At 41.2% G+C, this 16,684-nt stretch overlaps 1 protein-coding gene across 1 annotated transcript; it reads right to left on the bottom strand.

Annotated features, from left to right (window-relative positions):
* Positions 1-8,416: 8,416 nt before the first annotated feature.
* LOC109526411 (prolactin-releasing peptide receptor) lies at positions 8,417-12,892 on the bottom strand. The gene is made up of 3 exons (XM_019887698.1): positions 12,036-12,892; positions 10,366-10,763; positions 8,417-9,141 (listed from the first exon to the last, which is right to left on the bottom strand). The coding sequence occupies exons 1-3, from the start codon at positions 12,496-12,498 to the stop codon at positions 8,920-8,922; spliced, it is 1,083 nt and encodes a 360-aa protein (XP_019743257.1). The 5' UTR covers positions 12,499-12,892; the 3' UTR covers positions 8,417-8,919.
* Positions 12,893-16,684: the final 3,792 nt, after the last annotated feature.

Consider the following 16,684-nt stretch of genomic DNA (forward strand, 5'->3'; position numbering starts at 1 on the left):
CGCCCGGCCATGCACTGTGCACGGTTCATTTCCTGCCTCCCTGTTTGTTTGTATAGCAGGAAGCCAAAGCGAAACCAAGTTGGTCCCCCCACGCAAAACAACAACAACAACAACAAACTCCATCTCCATAGTGTGCGGCTGGTAATAGCGTGATTACGCTTTTCGATGCAAAAAGCCCAGCGTGCAGCGCACATGTGCTCGTAAACACCCACTCTTGGATCGCGCCGACTGTGTGTGATGTGAGTGCGTGTGCGCGCCTTTGTGTTGCTCAGCACGAGGCCGGTGGAGCTTCGTCCCATACAATAACACACACACACACACACACACACACACACACACTCACACACTGCAGGCATTCACGCGTGCTGGTCAGCAATGGAATTCGGGAGGATGTGAAAGTGTGCTGCAAAAGGAACAAAACCACGCAGACGAACGAGCGCGCACCTTCCAGACACAACACGGCAAAGTTGAATAATCAGATAATATGAACGTCCTCTTTGATATTCTTCTCACTCGGTTCTCCAGGATGAGACAATCGGATCCGTTGAGAGTGACGCATTGCCATATTTGTGCAACCCCCTCGCCACCTCCTTCATATTCTGCTCACTCTAGATGAGGAGGCAGATAAGACCAGTATGCTGTCCACAAGTTATGTAGCTGTTATCCATCACAGGGATTCTCCAACCTTGTAGGTCCACGGACCACTTACAGGGAGACATTGTTCCAAGGACCGAAAGCTTTGGAATGGATGGTATTCGGGGGCCCACTGTGAACAGCAATGTACTCATCTATGGAGCACATAAATATTCAGTTTCACTCTATCAGAGCTCAGAGCCACTGACGTGCACCCGACCATGCACAGTGCACGGGTGATGTCCTGCCTCCCTGTTTGTTTGTATAGCAGGAAGCCAAAGCGAAACCAAGTTGGTCCCCCCACGCAAAACAACAACAACAACAACAAACTCCATCTCCATAGTGTGGACTTGGTTTGTGTTTTCCTCAGAGGACAAGTTATTTGCAAAGTTTGCCGAGACTCCATTCGGACGTCGGATGGCAACACGACAAACCTATTTCATCACTTGCGGGAATAGCACCCAAAACTACGCCGATAGCCACACAAAACGGCGATCGCTAGAGGATTGCAGCCGCTAGCTACAAGCTAATACAGCCTATAGTAACACATTCATTTAACAAGGGCGCTCCATATTAAAAAAAAAAAAGGAAGCAGTGGAAAGACGTAACTGAGGCAGTGACTTATTATCTCGTTCAAGATATTTTCCACAGTAGAGACATTCCAAGTCTCTACTCTGAATGCCATGATAAGATTCAACGCCAAATTCAGTCCGTCCGGTTTGGAACAAATTGTAACAAAAGAGTCCTGTGTTGTTGTTCATTGCCTTTTATGTTTACGTTCATTGCATAGTTTTTTTTAAAAAAAAGAATTGCACTTTTTAAATTAAAACCTATTCAGAATGCTTATTTGGCTTAAAATGTCACTTTTTATCCTTTTAGGGTTTTACATACATTTTGAATATCTTTTATATGAGGAGGACAATGGTCAGTAATGTGCAAATTAGTGTAAAAAAAAGAATGATGGTCAAATCATGATTTTCTTTTTAAACAAATGTTGATAAGATCTTTTTGCCATATAGCCCACCCCTGGTTAAAAGTAACCCATGTTGGCGAAAATAGCTGAGCCCAGCACTGGGTCCCAAAGGGACAGATGCAATGTTGGGTCTTTGGGTTGAGGATTTGACCCAGCCCATTGGGTCAAAAATTTTCCTCCAAAAAAGGGTTGAAAACTACATGCACTGATGAGTTACAGCTACCAAGTAAAAGGTTACCGGGTAATCAGTATAACTGTGGTTAAAAATAGGACACATTTTATGACCAACATGTCCGAAGAAGAAGAAGGAACTTTCAGAGGTCACCAATGAGTCACTCGCACGGGATGTTCTTCCTGATGCAACCCATCCATTTTTATCAAGGCTTGACACGATGGTTTGGAGGAATCACCATGAAAAAGTGGGGGGATTTGCATCCGATAGATGGGCGAATATTCATGTCGTTTTGTGTAAAATGTGGCATAATGCTGATGTACAGTCTTACATAAGAGAGAAATGTTGACAATATGATCCAATATTTTATGGGAAGTGTAATTTTAAAAAACTAAAACAATAAAAATAGAAATGGTCTGGAAAAAAAAGTTAATGGTCTTTTTTTGTTTTGTTTTTGTTTTGTTTTTAGTGTTTCATCAAACCCCAAAAAGTATCCGGGTCACAACCAAACAAGAGAAAAATTGATGACAAGCTGAAATAACATGTTTTGTTTGTATTCGATGCTTTACTTCACAGGTGTCAAACTCAAGGCCCGGGGCCCAGATCTGGCCCACCGCATTATTTTATGTGGCCCGCCAAAGCAAATCAAAGATGACAACTTCCATGAGGTTTGCTAAAATGTGTTCCAAAATTTCAAATTCTCATATGTAATAAAAAAGAGAGATATTGTCAGCATTTTCTTGTTAGCAAACCCCTCATTGGAGTTACTTAAACAATAGTTGAATAAACCATTTTCCTTGACTTATTTCCTTTCACAGTCATAACGGCCCTCCAAGGGAAACGGTAACAACAATGTGGCCCGCGACAAAATTGAGTTTGACACTCCTGCTTTATCTTTATTTAAAAAATCTATTTCAGTATTAACAGTTGCTAGTGTTTTACATTATAGTACAGTACAAGGAGTAGAACCTAAACGCAAGACTTAGAGAGTTTGAACAGAAAAATCATATTGTTTAATAATGGGTTGAGTTCACCCACTGCATGAGCGATCAGCCACGCAGGCTACGGCATCGAAAAAGGAGCGAGGCAAAATGCAAGGTCGATAATCAAACAGGAACGAAGCTCACTTTAAGTCACTGGTAAGGACGAGGAATGATGGAAAGTGACCAAATGTTCCAGCGAACTGATAATGAGACAGAATGACGTGCAAGATTGAAATGCATGATGTAATCGGGAAGAATGAGGCACAGGTGAGGGAGGGCACAATCAGGAACGGGGTGAGCTCAAGACACACACACACACCCATACGCACATGCACAGTGTTGACAGAGAACTTCAAAAAGATGACAGAAAAAGAACCTGTAAGTGCAATATAATTAGCACACATCCATGTTTTTTCATTTTGTAATCTTTCTCAAATTATTTTGGAGTTAGGTATTGACTTAAAAGAAAAAAAAAAGAAATAATATCCCCTGATTAAAAAAAAAAAAAAAAAAAAAAGAGTCTTCACAAATGCTACTCTATATTACAAATCCATTACGTAGTGCACACAGGGTTGAATGTGGTACAGTAATGTGACTCCATCAATAAGTACTTGTGAGCCATCCTCTAGGGCTGGGCTAAAAGTATGTTATTGACAAACTATTGTGAGACAAACAAAACATAAAAACCTCCAGTGACTGTGAGCAGCAGCCTCCATGATGGACTCATTTTCTTAGACTTCTTGTCTGGCCCACAATAGTAAACACTATGCTCAAGCATAATTGTCCATTAGTGCACTCTGGCCGTGTCTGGAATGTAGCTTCTGGTTATTGACATCACTTATCACCTACTTTTAGTGATCTGTAATACTTTTATGATGGGCAGGTCTGTTATTTGCGCTTGTTCACACACAAAATTTGTTACAACTTGGAAAATTTGTCGACTTTCAGCACGTATTTAACAGTTTGTATTGCTCAACCAGTGTTCACAAACACCAGTGGTCAATAGAGGGCGCTAGATTGCCGCCCGACCACTGGCGGTGCTCTCCACTTTTTCCTTAAAGGCAATAAGTTCATCAAAATCTTGACGATCAAATAAAAATATTACGAAATGAATGTATATGGTTTTTTTTCTCATGAGCAGGATAAGTAGGTTGCTGTTGTAATGTGAGTAAAGTTACTTCGTTCATCACTGATCATCGATTATGACGCATTTCCGGTCTGTGGCGCAGAACTCTTTACTCATTGAGTCTAGTTAAGGTGCGCGTAGTGTTTCCTTGTTTTGCTTTAGAGATCTTCAGTAAGGTCAGTCATAGCCTGATAAAGCCATAATAACAATTTGAGCAATATGAGGAGATGAACCCAAATTAGGACTATAAGAATAGCCCTATATTAAAGGTCTTTGCCATATATTTCACGATTGAGGCTTCACGTGGCTTATGTTCTCATTGTTAACTTCTATTACATGTACGAATCCACATTTTTACTTTTTGCACACGGTTTCACCGTGATCTGGCTGGTGGCAGGCTGTCAGGCTGCTCACTATCGCCACCTTCCTTGAGGCAGAGGTACTGGCTGCCTCAAGGCAAGCAGTTTCCGTGCGGATTTATGTCATATCGGCTGACCATGCCTTACCTCTTGTCTACGAAGAAGACTCCATTTATTTAAGCAGGAAATACAGAATTTTAAAATACATTAAAAACCACACCAAATTCATAGTCCAGAGGACACATATTAATACTTATTTTATTATTTCGTTTCTTTTTCCTCTCATGATTCCTCTCTGCCTCCCCTGAACGCACATCACTAATTTAGTACTGTCAAGCACTTCACTAAAACCAAGTGACCATTAACTTCATATCATACATTTTCAGTCCCATTTTGAAATGTTTGAAAGTGTTGAGAGTTCTCAGGTTGCCGGCTCGAATCTTGACTCCAGGCTTTCTGCGTGGGTTTTGCATGACTCTTCGCAAGCTTGCTTGTGTTTTCTCTTCTTCGGCTTCCTTGTACACTCTTTATACGTGCATATTATGTTCCTTGTCTGCCCTAAATCCTAACTTGGCAAACTTTTGTGCTCAAGGGCGACATTTGATTTATTAAGAAATACAAGACCTTCTTTGTGAGAATCAATATCAGGCATAGACGCCACAAAACAACGTGAGGAGTAAATCTGATTTGAGGCGCGCTAAATGCAGTCTCAAGGTTTACTTAGGATGAAAAAGCTTGACTGGCCGGCTGCCAGGCAACAGGCAGCGTCGTGGATTGTTTGCGAAAAGACAACATTGATACAAAACTGAAATGCTGCCCACTTGACATGATGTGTCACGACTTTGGACGCTATGTAGCATTGAACAGCAGATGTAATGAATGCTTTCTGTGGATTAAGAAAAAAAAGTCTGCATACCCCTGTTCAAAAGCCAGGTAAATCATTTCAAAATGTTACCACTCTTAATTGTGACCCATAAATGTTACATTTCAAATGAAATCTTTTCAAGACGGCAAGTTAAAAAAAAAACCCTTAGACTATATGGTTGCAAAAGTGTACACACCCTATTATAACTGCATTGTTGCTGTGTGTCACATTTAAACTCTTGTTAAACAGGTGTACCTTAATTGCACACCTGCCACCATTGAAAGTGGCTCATTAACCCCCCAAAAAGATTGGTGTTTATAGTACGCTTTTCTTGACATTGGTTTTTGTGGTAAAACAGGTACAGGATTTAGACATCATAATTCCTTCTACCTTGACTGAAGCTCCGGTTCCAGCTTCATTTAAACTTTACATCCCCTCTTGAAACCATTAAAAAAAAGATTTATACGGGTTACTGGTCACATCAATGGTGGGGAAAAAAGTTTTCAAATTTGTAATTCTTTTTTTATACCACGATTAATATTTGAACAGTGCCTGCGTGGGTTTACTCCACTCTGGTTTCCTCCCTCATTCCACAAACATGCATGGCAGGTTAATGGAACACTCTAAATCAGGGGTGTCAAACTCATTTCTCATTGTGGGCCGCATACAGCTTCGGTAGATGTCAAGTGGGCCGGACCATTAAAATTATACCATACTCTGCTCTGCTATAAATAACCAAAATATCATGTCTTTCCTTTGTTTTGGTCTAAAGAAGCACAATAACATTGGAAGATGTTAAAATGTAATCTACATATCTTTTACAAAACATGTCATGAAACACCTTAGATTTCCTTAGACAAATGTGCAATTTACTTTTATCATTCACATATACATGTATGTATTGCAACTGATCCCACAGATTGTACAAAGGCACAAAACTTTAACAAGTAATTGGTATTGAAAAATGTTGTCATGCATTTTAAGATTAAATGAGATTTACAAAGAAAGGAATTTTTAAACCATTTACACATGCATATAAAATCTAAATTCAATCCCTGCCTGCACTTTACAAAATGGGTGGATGGATGGATAAATGGATGGACTTCTCATATCCACTGCCTTACTTTATTTTCATTAACTTTGCAATCAGGCTGATAATCATATAGTTGCTAAAGATAGGACAATAAAAAAGAAATTACATATACTGTACATGAGAATATAATACAGCCTTAAAGCCATTCCTTCATGATACATCACTGACAAATACAGCTAGTCTCGTTGACGTTTTGTGGCCTACGCACGCCTGTGCGATCACACATGCAGTTGGTTATTTTTACCTCCCTCAAAAATATACACATTTTTCCGAATTGCATTGCAAGGCAAGGTAGCTTTATTTATACGGCAGGTTTCATGCACAAGGCCACTCAAGTAAGCAAAGACACGACACCTAAAAGCATTTACAAACACAACAGTTAACGACATTCAGAGGGAAAGCAGAAAAAACAAAAATATCTTTCCAAAATTAGGAGTACATTGACAACATTGAAACATATTAACCGAAAACATTTAAAAGAAATAAGAGTGGGTTTCTAAAGTTACAACAAGAAAAAAAAATACATACAAAAAAATAGAAGACCTGAATCAAAAACACAGTATAGGGGGAAAAAACGTTTTTAAACTGCATTTATACACATTATTCAATTTGTGTGCAGCATAACAGCTAAATGCAGCTTCACCATGACTGAACAAAAGGGGTCCAAGGACTGACCCTTGAGAGACCCAACACGTCATGGCCATTCGATCAGATTCAGAACTTCCAATGGTCACAAAGAACTCCTTTCCTCTCACGGAGACTTGAACCATTTCAGGACTGTTCCAGTCGATCCCATTCAAGTTTCCAACCTGTTCAACAGTATGATATGCTTTTATCAAACGACTCACTGAGATTGAATAAGAATAATACCGACACCTTCCCTGCATTCCTTGCCAATCTTGGTTAAAAAGCTTGGGTTTGAGATGTCTATAATTTGCTAACGAGGAGACAAGGAAACTCGCCTGACTGAAGTGAGCAGTTGATGACCGTATTTGCTGGAACTCGGTTTGAACAGATTTCATTTTGACTTGGTTATGAGTCAAGACAGCTATTGTATGGGTTAAAGGTCACAATCATGGTGGAACAAAGTTGTAATTTATCTTGGTGTCATTTTCCGTATGACAAAAACAGGCATTTGAACAGGATTGTGTCGACTTTTTTTTTTTTTTTTTTAATCAATAGCGTCAAGACCTTTCAGTACACGCAAAGATGATTAGAATTCAAGTCACATTGTCACCATGTCTAAGTGTGCTGCCCGGCTTGTGATAAACAAACTGAGCACTTAATTTTGTTCGACACCATAATTTATGCCAGTGCTCCTCTCGCCAGTTTATGATCACCGCCACCGCGCATAATACAAATTAGAATGAAACATCAGCGCTACAGATAATTAGTACATTTATTCATCCATTTCCCACAGTGTTTGTCCTCATTTGAGTTGTGCGTGAGCTGCAGCCTATAATTTGCATGCTCTCCCCGTGGTTCCGGCCACATTCCAACGTTCAAACCCAGAACGCGAGTACTATAGGGCAGACGTTACTCACCACTGTTCATCGAAATGCCAATAAATCCATCCAACAATTTTCTTTCCTGCTCTAATGGAATCCCAGTTGACTGGGTGAGAAAATGGCTACACACTGGCCGGGTGGATGCCAGTCAATCACAAGATATAGAAAGAGTCCACAAAGTCAAATCAGGTTTTGACATGCACGCGGTCATGCGTTGTATGTGTCATACAATGAATGCGCTTGTGAGCCTTGATAACAATCACTCTGAACGATAAAAATAAATGCACTAAATTTGCATGAAATAAGCCACAATTGTTCGGGATTTTTTTTTTTTTATGTGTGTGTTGTAAACCAAGAGGGATGCACTGTTTGTACAACATTTTGGAATTATACAATACACACTCAAAATGTATTTAAAGACCTTCAAAAAAATCATCAATGTGCTGTAAATGCTATCAAAACATCTTTTGGTAATATTCAAAAGTGTCATTTTGCTCTTGGCGAAGGTGATCTGGAACCAAAACCCCGCGAATGGAAGAGGGGGGATTACTGCACTTCACATTTTAGCTGCGGCAATGTCCACGGAATGTATCTTGGTTGTTCAAGACGGGAAGTGGATGAGCCCGGGTGGGAGGCAGAGCAGGTTGGTTGTGAGTTTTGGTAGTTTTTCCTTGGTCACAGTGGTTTTCATGCGGGAGCTTTTGACTGATGTACTGCCGTCAGAACATATTGTTAGCTTTAACAACATCAGAAGTGACTTTTTTTTTTTTAAACCTGCAAACTCCCCTTTATGTTTGTATCAGTACGTAGCTCAATCCAAATGCACACATAAAGGGCGAAGTTAAACCGTGCCGCTGAGTGAACCATAACAAATGTGGGGATGAATAACAGAGCTGAGTGGAATGTCTTGTCTTTTTTTTTTTTTATCCATGATTTTAATGTAACTGCAGTAAGCCTGCCTGTGTGAAGTCATGCATTTCCTCTCCAGGGGGTACGCAAGTTTCGATCACAATATCCATGTAGGGCAGAGCGCTTTCATGCTGGCCTTTGTGCGTATTGTCTCTCCAAAGTTGTTTCCAAGAATGATCATGTGGATCTTTTTCAAAGTCAAATGTAAAAGTGTTTGGGGGGGGGGGGGGGAAAGAAAAAAAATTCCAAGTAGGTTTATGGTAAATGAGTTTCCATGATACAGATGGATGGACAATGATCAGATCCTAGACAAGGACCTCTGCACCATCCTTTGGCTTTGACAAGGGCACAGGTAGCCCCTCAGATGTTTGCGTACCTTGCTGTGCAGCGAGGCGTAGATGAAGGGATTGTAGCAAGCCGAGCTCATTGCCACTAAATGACAGCACACTTGTAAGACGTTAATGTAGCGCTTGCCGATGATGTCGCAGTCTGGGTCCAGGTCCAACAGCAGGTTCAGAACCTTAAAATGACATGATCACTTCAGAAACATGCAGGATACTGTATTTGTAGTACACATGTCTAGTGCTGGGTCAATAAATTTCTCTGAATGATCAAAATAAATTTACAATGTAACTTTTTGGAAAAGATGTAAAATGTAAGAAGCTATTATTTGTTTTAAATGTAAAGGTAAAAGTAATTCAATTGAAAGTAGTCAATACGTTACGACCTGGATTAAGTAAGTAGTTACCTTCAATTGACAGCAACTGTTAATGTACACCGAATTATATTTTGGAAGTAACACTACCAAAGCATGCATCCATATTCGATGCGATGTATCCTGTTCCGAGTCACATTAGGGGAAGCTTCACACTTAAATGAAACTGAGTGACAGACACAGTCGATTCCATGCCAGCAGTATGAAAGTCAGCTTGGTAAAGAACAGAAAAAGCTAGAAACTTTTTTTTTTTCAGAGTGAATGAAGAGAATTGTTTTTGGATGTTGGAGATCTTACATTGATATTATGTGCGTCTTGTATGATTTGTCAAATTTCTCCAAAACAGCGAGCAATATTGAGAAACTCTGGCAGTGAATGGGTTAATTTCATTGGTGTAGGGCACTTGTGTCAAACTCAAGGCCCGGGGGCCAGATGCAGCCCGGCAGGTCATTTTATGGGGCCCATGAAAGCAAATCACATGTAGGAACTTGCTCAAATCTGTTCCGAAATGTCAAATTGTCATGTGTAATAAATAACTTTGAGATTTTGCAATCATTTTGTTCCTCTGTTTACCCTCACTTGAACAAAGTACCGTATTTCAATCGATTTGACTGATTTCAAAACTAGATCTCGATTCATTTGTTGTGTAAAAATAATTTTGTGGTTTCACGTTCGAACTTTTCGAATCCTGCAGGGTTACTTCTTAATGTGGTAGTTTGTTTCCTAAGCCCCCCCGGGTGGTTTTCATAACCCATTTGGCACAAACTGCGCTTGCAAAAGACATGCCTGCCTTCCCGTTTCCACTGATGATCGACTCTTTTGCATGGCTCATTGTGGATCTAATAGCGGAATGGTGAGAATCATGAGCTTCTCTTCTAATATTGTCTGGAAAGCTCATCTTTTCATGCACACTTAATCCGGTGTGTGGATTTCAGAGCCGTAATATGTCTCCAAATGGTCTCCGTGAAGCATAAAAAACTCGAGTCCATAAGAAAGGTTAATGGAGTCACTTTTTGTACATTATCTCACCTGCAAAGGCAGCCAACACAGTGCAAATGCAAGCACTGAGGCCACCAGTAAAGTGAAGGTCTTTCTCCGCTTTTGCTTCCAGTGCTGTCCCCTGCTCGCCTGCTCCCCGGGCACAGAATAGCGTGTCAGACTGACGCTGATGGCGCAGTACGAGATGCTCACGGACAGCAGCGGGATCATGTAAGAGGCGATTAGGATGAAGCAGGAGTAGAGCAGTCGTAGGTTGCCGCTTTCCGGCCAGAATTCTTCGCAAACGACCAGCTCGATGCCGCTCGGCCGGAGGTCCAAGTAGCGCGTGTAGAAGGACGGCGGAGCGGCTAAGGCCAGAGATAAAAGCCACACGGCCAGCGTCACTGCACCGCAACCCCACAAAGAGATCCTTCGACGCACTGGATGAGCTGAATGAAACAAAAACCGGACAAAGTTAAACATTTTTCATTATTTTGGTTAGCCAGCACGTCTAAAAGCCAGTAGAATCGCGCTGTCAGCCAGTCCACAACAACAACAACAACAACAACAACAACAACAACAACAAAAAGGCACCAGGCTACTTTCTGTTCGATTGCTTATCAATCAGCATCAAATATGCTATATCGTCCATCACCCTTATGAGGAGAAGGCCAATGGAAAATTAGAGTCTAACTGATTAATCGGTCGATATGAACTTTTTAATCGTGATTTTCTTTCTTATTCTAATTGTTATATTTTACACATTACAACATAAGTGACACTCCATCCCAAAAGTTTGGTAAAAAAAAAAAATCTGATTTTCCCCCCACAATGCGAGTGTCCGTTGTAAAGTTATACAAATACCATCGGAAGTACCGTAATATTAAACATTCTAATGTTCTACCTGTAATCCATTCATCCATTTTCCGATGCGCTTAATCTCACAAGGGTTGCGGGGGTTGTTGGAGCCTATCCCAGCCGTCTTCGGGCAATAGGCGGGGGACACCCTGAACCGGTTGGCAGCCAATCACAGGGCACACAGAAACGAACAACCATCCGCACACTCACACGTAGGGACAATTTAGAGTGTTCAATCAGCCTGCTATGCATGTTTTTGGAATATGGGAGGAAACCGGAGTACCCGCAGAAAACCCACACAGGCCCGGGTAGAATGTGCAAACACAGGGAGGCCGGAGCTGGGATCGAACCCACAACCTCTGCCGCCCCTTCTGCCTGTAATTCATATCTTTATTTGTGTTCCTGTCAAGGGACCCCAAAATAACTTATTTAATTCATTCTATTTTTTTTTCAGGTAATTCGCTGATTAATCGGAAATTGGATCCAGTAAAATATTGGCATTGGATTAAAAAAAAAAAGTCCTTATCGATCAGGCCCTAAATTAATGAATGGATGGCTAAAATGTATATTGACAGTATATTGACAACCTATGTAACAGACATGTTCTTAAGAACACCTTGAAAATGGTTTTAAAAAAAATTAAATGCATTATTGGCCTTTGAAAAAAAACACTCAAGAAAATGAATACCCCAAAAAAGTCCCACAATGTATCTTAATTTACCACAGTGGTTCCAGAAAAGTGTGCTTGCGCTGCACTGATTGGCCTTGCATTGCAGGGGGCGTGGCTTATTAAAAAAAGAACTGAGACCAGTAAGGGCGTTGGCAGGACACCTCCAGGCATGATTTGCAATCATTTGTCTCACCTAGGACAACGTATCGATCCACCGCGATGGCTGTGAGGGAGAGCACCGATGCAAACACCGTGGCGCATTGCACCAGGGGCACCAAATGACACAGGGGTCTCCCAAAAGCCCAGCCGTGGCTGTCGAAGGCATAGGACATGGTCAACGGCACACAGCTCAAACACATCAGCAGGTCTCCAGCGGCCAGGTTACCGATGAAAAAGTTGGTGGCGTTGTGGAGCTTCTTGTCCACCAAGATGCAAGTCAAAAGGAAGGAGTTCCCCACGGCGGCTATGACCACCACCAGGCAGTAGAGAGGCATGAAGAGAAGTTTGAAACGAAGCAGTAGCTCCATTCCAATGAATATTTCCACCGGGTCACTTTGGTTCATTGCTTGACTTTTGTCCCCTGCCAGTCTGTCTTGTTGCGTTTGGTGGCTTGTGTTGACGTTCGCATCAAAGTCTTCTTTGATGAGGATGTCCATGATTGCCTCTGGAGAAGCAGGACAAAAAGTCCGTCATAAATCAATTGGCGACAGTGTGGTCGTTTACACGTCTATTTTCTTTAAGCAGGTGTCAAAGTGAAGGTGGGCAGAGGCCTCCCCGACATTTACATTTGTGTGATCCAATTCAGCAAATGAACTGCGTCTTACTTTATGTTGATTTCATTCTCAATGGATTCGTTATTCTTCACTTTGGTCAAATATCTGTCAGATTTTTTTTTTTTCACGAATGTCACACACATTAGTGACATTTCAAGCCGACACGCCTCTAAAGTAGCGTATCATGATTCCTCATGACAAGGTTTTCACTGAATGTTCATCTGGGATCACTGACATCTTATTTTCCTGTCACACTATGAGCCAGCAAGCAGCAGGCCATGAATGAGCCTTTTTCTTTAAATAGCGGTTCAAGGCCAATCAATCCTACCACAGCGTGATTTAGGGGTGCCCACGCATACAAGGCGGGTGGCATGAAATACATCAGGACTAGCAGTCTTGCTGTCACACTGCATGTTATCTGCTTTTTTTGTTTTGTTTTGTTTTGTTAAGAGTCAGACTGTAAAAATAATCTTTCTGTTTTTTTAAACAGTTACAAGCGATCATGTGTAAAAAGGCGTAATGTTGGTGCTGATCTCCGGAGCTGAGCGTGCTTCTTCTCAGGTGCCAATTACATGAAGCACAAAGGTTGAGTAAAGGACAGATGCTCGTTAGTTATCGATCTTCCCTGGAGGAAGTGGCAGCGCTCTTCATTATTGAGGAAATGTAGTTTAATCTTTCAAAAAGAAAGATGGATGTTTTATGAATAATTGGAAAAACGTTTTTATTTATTTATTTGAAACACTTATCGTATCAAATTGTCAAATGTGGACTATTATTTATTTATTTTTTTTTAATGAATTGATCATAATTAGTTTTGTCACACAAACAGTGCGCCATAGCAGCGTCTTTGTTCCTGCTTTTCACTCTTTGAATGTCTTGGCCAAGCATTTATTTAGCATGCATGGAAGCTCATCATGAGAGAAATTCACGCAAGAGGCACTTAATGTTGAAGAAATTGCAATGCAAAGATGGGATCCCCCCCCCCAACACAGAGTAGTAGCCCCCCCCCCCCCCCCCCATCATATCTGCGCCGAATGAATAGATTCAGGAGATAATGTATGCTGAATATTTGCTTGATAGATCAGTTAGGCAAATTCCTTTCAAGTTATGTGGAAATGTGCTCCTTTTTCTGCACAGTCAATTACCAGTCCCATGGATAATTTTCCAACCAATTAGTTCTATCTGGTCTCCAGCCCACTTGCAAGATGGGGGCTTTCAACTCCATCTGTCTGTCTGCACTATATATATGTGTATATATATATATATATATATATATAAAATTCTTTTTCCTTAATTTTGAATGCAAAAGAAAAAAATCAGTCCAACCCAAATCTGTTAGAATTTGATGCCTTTCCATAGGATGGTGTTTGAAAACATATCTAATGACAATTAATTTATTCATACTATGACAAATCACATAAATGGGGCACAGCAGACTAATTTCATGCATCATCTTCTTAAGCAAATGGGAAAGCCAAACCATGGACTTGTAAAGACAAAATGTAGTTTCCTCAAGTGCATATGAAATATCTTTTACATGTTTGCCTTGTTTTAATACTCTTTTGAACAGGATATGCCTCATTATTACATTTTTGAATCTCAGACCAACATTTAAATGCTCATGATTGACATCTATATTGCAAAAAGAGACGTAAGATGAATGACTTACTGTAGCCGATTAGAGATGCAGATAAAGCCCTCTACGCATAGGCAAATTATGTTTTCTTCTTCTTCCTCGACTCTTTTATTCAAATACAGACTAATACTCATTTAACAAAAAAAATAAATAAATAAAGAAAAAAACCCTCATATATAGTAATGCACTTATGCACCCGCGGTGAAGGGCAGTCAGTCAGTCAGTCAGGAGGACTCACTGAGAGTGAGTGAGTGAGCGCGGGAGCGAGGAAGGACCAAAACGCAACCCACGTAACCTTGAAAGAAGAGAGGAGAGGTCTGTCTGCTCCCCTCCCGTCTTGAAACGCAGGAGCAAATCAATGAAGTGTCAAGTCTTTAAAATGACCAAGTCCTGCCCACTCTTATTTGGCATTGTGTGGAAAGGCTACCTGCTGTGCTGGTACAAGTCATCTTCCTTCTAGTTGATGAATAAATGGTAATTTTTAGCTCCGAGGCGTTTAAAAAAAAAAAAAAAAAAAAAAAAAAAGGGCAGAGGTACAAGGAACCGGCCTTCCTGTGGGGAGTTTGCATAATCGCCCTGTTCCTGCGTGGGTTTTCTCCAGGTACTCCGGTTTCCTCCCACATTCGCAAAACATGCATGGCAGGTTGATTGAGCACTCGAAATTATCCCGAGGTGTGAGTGTGAGCGCGGATGGTTGTTCATCTGTGTGTGCCCTATGATTGAAATGGCAACCAGTTCAAGGTGTACCACGCCGACTGCCTGAAAACAGCTCAGATAGGCTCCGGCATGCCCAGCGACCCTTGTGAGGATATGCGGGTCAGAAAATAGATGGATGGGTAGATGTTCAACCAATGCATATCATTTTGTCGAAATGTTGCTAGCTCATGCTAACATATAATGCAATTGTGTCAAGCAAATTTGCATAGACGCTACAATAATTAAAAGCCTTCAAACAAATTATGTCATAATCTGGTTTAAAATGGTCGCCTGTCAATGACAGGGCACATTTAGACAAAAACCAAGCAACTTACTGCAAGTGACTTTCAACCGGTTCATGATGAAGACAGCTGGGATTGGCTCCAGCATGCCCGTGACCCTCGTGGGGAATAGGCAGTTCAGATATTGGGTGGATGGACAAACAATTTGCACTGGACCGTTCATAGTCATTCGTTCACCTAAAATATTTGTTTTATTTAAGGAAATTGAAAGACAGTTGCGAACAATGCCAAATGCAAACAGAAGGACCTGAGCTAGGATTTGAACCTCTAAGTGTGAAGTAGACGTGCTAACCTGTGGATAGCGCGCTGCTTTGTAATATCGGGAACAAAAGGCTTCTTTGGCATTGTCATGGCAGCACTCTTATTACCGAATGTAATTGGTCCATAATATTGGCGGACCAGACAGCACACCTATCATGCTGTGTTACCAGCAGGCTATGATAGCACCCCTGTTCAGAGTTGTTTGCAGTGCCCGTGCAGACTGCAAAAAGGCTACCTAATGAAAACACTACACCTGCGAGAGCTCAAAAGGAACAGCAATTCCTTTCGTTAATATATACACTAAACCTTCTTATTTTATCTGACTCCAAGTCCGAACCCTAACATTCTGAAAGTGTGTCCAGTTTCAACAACCCCTTGAAAAAAGATTTGTCTCTTCACGGCATTTCTTTTCAATTTATTTGCCCTTTTCGCTGCCAGGGGTCTCCTTGTTTGAACTATTACAGGGAGTGCAATAAAGGTCTGCTGCTCAAAATCTCAACTGTTCTCTTTGCAGCCATTATACACCCTGGTCCAAATGGAGGAATCAATTCAGTGCAGATAGAGCGCTCAATAGTAAGTGCCATCCAGGTGCGACCGTGGATGCTCATAGGCGCACGAGGGGCCAAATGACCGAGCAGTGCATATTGATCTGACAGAATTCTGAGGGAACAGCATTTTGCAGAGAGTGAAGCGAATTTGCGGCACTAGCACCTCCATCTCTCTATCCTTGAAATTCGTCATCGTTTTAGATGTCATCACCGTCATATTCCTTTGAAAAATGTGCATGTTTTCATACATCAACCAAACGAATGACCAAGTTTTTAATCTGTTTAATTCAGTCTAGTCGAGTTGTGTACATGGGCATGGTCATTTGTGAGAGTTGAACCTTACCTACTTCAATATTCGAAAGCACACTTTTTATGACCGGGAGATTATTTCACTGGAGGCGGCACGGTAGTCGACTGGTGAGCATGTGTGCCTCACGGTGCAGAGGTGGAGGGTTTGAATATTCTTCCCGTGACTGCGTGGATTTTCTCCGGGTACTCCGGTTTCCTCCCACATTCCGAAAATGTGCATGGGAGGGTAACTGAACACTCTAAAATGTCCTTCGGTGTGACTGGTTGTTTATGTGTGCCTTGCAATTGGCTGGCAGTTAGTTCAGGGTGAAAAAGAC

This window comes from Hippocampus comes, unplaced genomic scaffold (genome assembly GCF_001891065.2).
Source record: "Hippocampus comes isolate QL1 unplaced genomic scaffold, H_comes_QL1_v1.1 scaffold6, whole genome shotgun sequence".
Taxonomy (NCBI): domain Eukaryota; kingdom Metazoa; phylum Chordata; class Actinopteri; order Syngnathiformes; family Syngnathidae; genus Hippocampus; species Hippocampus comes.